The sequence below is a fragment of the Pocillopora verrucosa genome, chromosome 4, assembly GCF_036669915.1.
Source record: "Pocillopora verrucosa isolate sample1 chromosome 4, ASM3666991v2, whole genome shotgun sequence".
NCBI lineage: Eukaryota > Metazoa > Cnidaria > Anthozoa > Scleractinia > Pocilloporidae > Pocillopora > Pocillopora verrucosa.
The window spans coordinates 12,097,715-12,102,099 of NC_089315.1; the positions used below are offsets into that span (position 1 = coordinate 12,097,715).

At 38.2% G+C, this 4,385-nt stretch overlaps 1 protein-coding gene across 1 annotated transcript in view; it reads left to right on the plus strand.

Moving 5' to 3' along the window:
* LOC131795967 (uncharacterized) overlaps positions 1-2,454 on the plus strand; it is a 9,748-nt gene extending 7,294 nt beyond the window's left edge. Inside the window, exon 4 of the mRNA XM_066165296.1 lies at positions 1,197-2,454. Coding sequence (XP_066021393.1) covers positions 1,197-2,175 — 979 coding nt within the window. The 3' untranslated portion in view covers positions 2,176-2,454. The remainder of the gene's footprint in view (positions 1-1,196) is intronic.
* Positions 2,455-4,385: the final 1,931 nt, after the last annotated feature.

Here is a 4,385-nt window from a genome sequence, read left to right on the forward strand (position 1 = left end):
GTCAAGCGCACCATATTCCTATAAACACCTTATGCCTTGAGTTCCTTAGTAACATATGACGCAGAAACACGTCTGCGTCCGCTCGAAACGCGTTTGAAAGCGATTCCTTTTTTTCGTTAAACCATCGCGGAATAAGCGCATAAAAAACAAAAGAGTGTTTGCTAGGATATGTATCTTAAATTAATGATGAAAACATCACAGCGCTTGCTGGGGGAAAAAAGTTGACTTCTACGACAAATCATGCAATCATATCTACATGTTGAGGTGTCAGTGAACTTCTTTTTTTTTTTTTTTCTTTTAAGAAGAACATTTAAAAAGACATGTAGTCTTGTAGATTTTATTTTTTGTCGGGGAGTTACATCGTTAAGACATAAAGCAACCAATATCGCACCTATATTTTGGCTATGACGGATATTTCGCAAACCAAGCAGGTGACACTTTTTCTTTCTATTGTAAAACAAGGGGTAAACAATATTGTTTTTTAAATTATTCTTCCGAAATGAAGGAAAGCTTGACAAACAATGCCAGACGGATATTGTCCTAAAGATGTAATTGATGACAGTCGGCAGTGCTCCTTTCAAATATCGTAAGTTTTTGATCCAAAAAAAACATTGTGCTTTAAATAAAAGATTGGATGAAGACAGGATGATATTCTCTTTGTCATGGCATCACACGGTCAATAAAGGCGTCGAATTTTTTCCGTAACATTTTTCACTGAGTCACCGCAGCGGGCCATCAAAGAAACCTTGAGCAGCTTTGAAATGAAAATGTTTTGTACTAAATAGACAATTTCCTCCACAAAGGACATAAACAGTCTGCATTTCTTTAGTATTAATTTCAGCTTAAGTAATTAGTATTTGTGTTGATTTTTCTTCGTTTTCTACATTCGTTCGTGGTTTTATTTTGCCCTTACTTGATGCAGCTGAAAAAATTTCCATGGTCGATTAGAATGGTTACGCCACAATAAAAAACCTCCAGTCGATTCACTAACGAAGCACTGCTCTAAGTAAATATCAAAAGCGACTTACGACGTTCGATTGACCTACTTATTTGCATTTCAATGAAGTTTTAGTGTACTTAGCCGCCATCCGCCTTGCAAACGCATTTCCTGATATGAACCTCTTAGAGGAAGAGAAAAACATCAATAGTCAGTCCCTCGTTCTTCGCCGTTGTATTCCTCACTAAACATATTTGAGATGTTATTATCAACATTATAATCCTATAGATTCAAACACAGGTAAGAACTCGTCGTTCGACTTTGGTCTTCAGGTTGCTGTAGGAGCACTTTTTCCAGCGTTTCAAATGGAGGCTTTTCTCGGTTCCATTGGATGGTCTCTTTCAGCCGCCACAGCGACAGGAAACTGCTTTGTAGTCGTTCTTATCGCAAAAAATCGTCGACTTCATTCCTCTGCCAACTGGTTTGTTCTTTCTCTGGCAGTGGCAGATTTTGTGGTTGCAGTGATCGTCTTTCCATCGGGGTATATTTGTAACAAACTAATGGCGTGCAACCAAGAGATAGAAATGGCACTTTTTTGGTTTGCTATTCACGCTTCGGTCACAAATCTTTGCGCATTGACCCGGGATCGCTATGTCGCAATTGTTTACCCTTTCAAATACATTGCATCTATAACCAATAGACGACCCGATAAAGTTATCATGATAGCATGGTTAACTCCATTTATAATTTCGCTCGCACTTTTTGTCGGAATGTACATTACAACTTCCGAGACTGCACGGAAAGTTCTACGATTGACGGGTGTCTCTGCCTTCGACTTGATATCCTGCATGCTCCTCTTGTATGCTGTTGCTCGGATCTTAAATGTGGCTCGTGCTCAGTCACACCGGTCAACTGCCATCGAACTACAGCTTCAGTCTGGCCACTCTTCCATAGCTGAAGGAGAGAATGTGGCAATTCGTAGACATAGGAAACACAACACCGCTCGTTTTATTATTGCTCTTATCTTGTTTTTCCTGGGATGTTACGTTGTGGCAAACTGTTTGATCTTGTGCCTCAGTTTCCGGGCTTGCAATCTCTCTGAGAGATCCTCAAAGAAAGCTGGACAGGTCCTCAATTTACTCTTTGTTCTTAACTCCGCGGTGAATCCACTTGTCTACGCTTTTTTAAAGAAAGACATCAAAAGAAAAATAAGAGAAGTTTTCCACAAAGGAAACTAAATAAACAGAGAACTGCTGAGGTTTACATTGGAGAGTTCCCCTTTGTCGTCAACGTAATGAACTCAAGGGTTATAATAATTTAATTCTTCGCCTACTAACCTTCATTTGAAAGTATTCGAACCACCGGTCCACTGGGATTTTTTAAACGTTGCAGCTTAAAATCGACGATTAAGCACCCGGCGCAGATAAACCTCTGTGAAACCTCTCCCCTGCCGGTGGTCAGAAAATAATGTGTCTTTCTCAGAGCGAGTTATCGATTATTTAGATCATGGACTTTCGTTTCGTAATATCATTCATGCTGTAAATTCGATATAGAAGAGCTTTGTTAAATAGGTATTATTCGTAGTATCTGGGCTTCCAGTTGTTTATAGATCGCAAGTAAACAGCCTTTGAAAAACTCTGATTGAATTGAACCGTTGTTGGGCCAAGGACATTTATTCCTATACTTCCAGTATTTCCGGTTCGTAAAATGGTCCTAATACCAGTTTATTCGTAAGGCAACTAAACGAAAAACTAATTAGGGTGCGTTTCTTTATTTAAATCCGAGACCAGACAAAAAATCCGGATCATTAGGATTTTTCGCTGAGAAAAGGAATGATATCTCAAGAGAGCTTATTATCTTCTAAACCCCAGTTACGATACGAACGGTATCCCAGCGAAAAAGATGGCCGCCGAGAACACCGCCGTCCAAGTTTATTGTTTTCCGATTGATTTCATTCTCGGAGATTGCCTCAGCGAAATTTCAATTAACATGCCAAACGAAGACGAGCTCTTTTCAGTTTTCCTCATTAGCCGAAGGCAAAAAAGACAGTTTCAAATAAGCTGTACTTTGATAAAAATCTCCAAGGTACAGTGCAAATGACTTCCGTAGTCATTTCCTTACGTCTCAGCATGCCTTTCCTGTTCTTGACAACCTTGCCACATCTAAGTGGTGTGAGACAGCAGCTAAGATAAGGAAACAACTGTCGATCTTTCTTTGAATCCCTGGAATTCTTGAGTGCCTCTATTCAAATACAGATGGCGAACTAGTTTTGGATTTTAATAAAGAAACGCACCCTTAAGCGTCTAAATCTTAAAAAAAAAGATATTCAATATCAGGATAAAAAACAATTACTTAGTTATCGGTGTAAACTAGATCCGCGAAAGCGAGATCAATTTAAAAAATTCATTTCCAAAAATAACTAGAAAATGTTTAGATCATTATTTGAGTATTGGTGCTCGAAATGTTTGTTTTCTTTTCCCATTCAAAATTGCGATGATAATTTTAAGCATGAAAAGGTGTCTTTAAATTCAATTACCACTGATTGGATAATAACCAGAAAAGTTTTAATGATTCCTGTTCCAACCTGATGGCTACAGATAAGATTCTTGACGCTTAAATGCTCCCCATACTTTTCGCAAACGTAATTGTACAATGTAGTTTAATTGTCAGCTCCAATTTGTTTTTTTTTGCATTTTTAATTATTGTTTAGATCCAACCCTGATCTATCAAACGCGAAGGGAAAAAAAATTGAGAACTTCGCCTTTAAGGCTCGTTCTAATTCATATGTTACGTAAGAAGACTAGATCTGAGCCAGTTCATCAAGTGTTCCCACATTAGTTCTCGCTCAAAACAGTCTGTAAAAGGCGAGCAGTAGTTCGCTTCGTAATCCAGTCTCAATGATATATTAATATTTCAGTAAATCACCAAAAGAGAATGGCTTTGGATGCAATCGCACTACTAAAACGGAAAACCTTGGTCTGACTTATAATGATCTTTCAGAGTGATTTTCAATAGAAGATAGAGATTTTTATATTGAAGTATTAATTTCCATCTCGGAAAAACAAACCTTGGAGATTGTGTATAGAGACCCGTTGAGTATCTTCTGTTCTCTGTCGTGACTCGCATCTGAGTAATGCACACACTCGCTTACAAAATTTGTTGTCATGCAGAAGCTTCCATGGAAAAAAATTTTGATTGACTCCGGACTTTTACGATCAACAATCAGCTCGATATGTAAACGGATGTACCACTTCCGTAAGTATAAGTAGCTCATACATGTCACGACAAAAAGGATTAAGCGCGTTGTAGTCCGTTTAGTTTTTTGTTTTGTTTTGTTTTTTTCGATTAGCCTAAGAAAGGTGAAAACATTTTTTGGCTACTTGTAAAGTCCAAGCAATTCTTTACCAAACTCGAGATGAAGGGAACTCTGCTTCAAGCAATGTACATG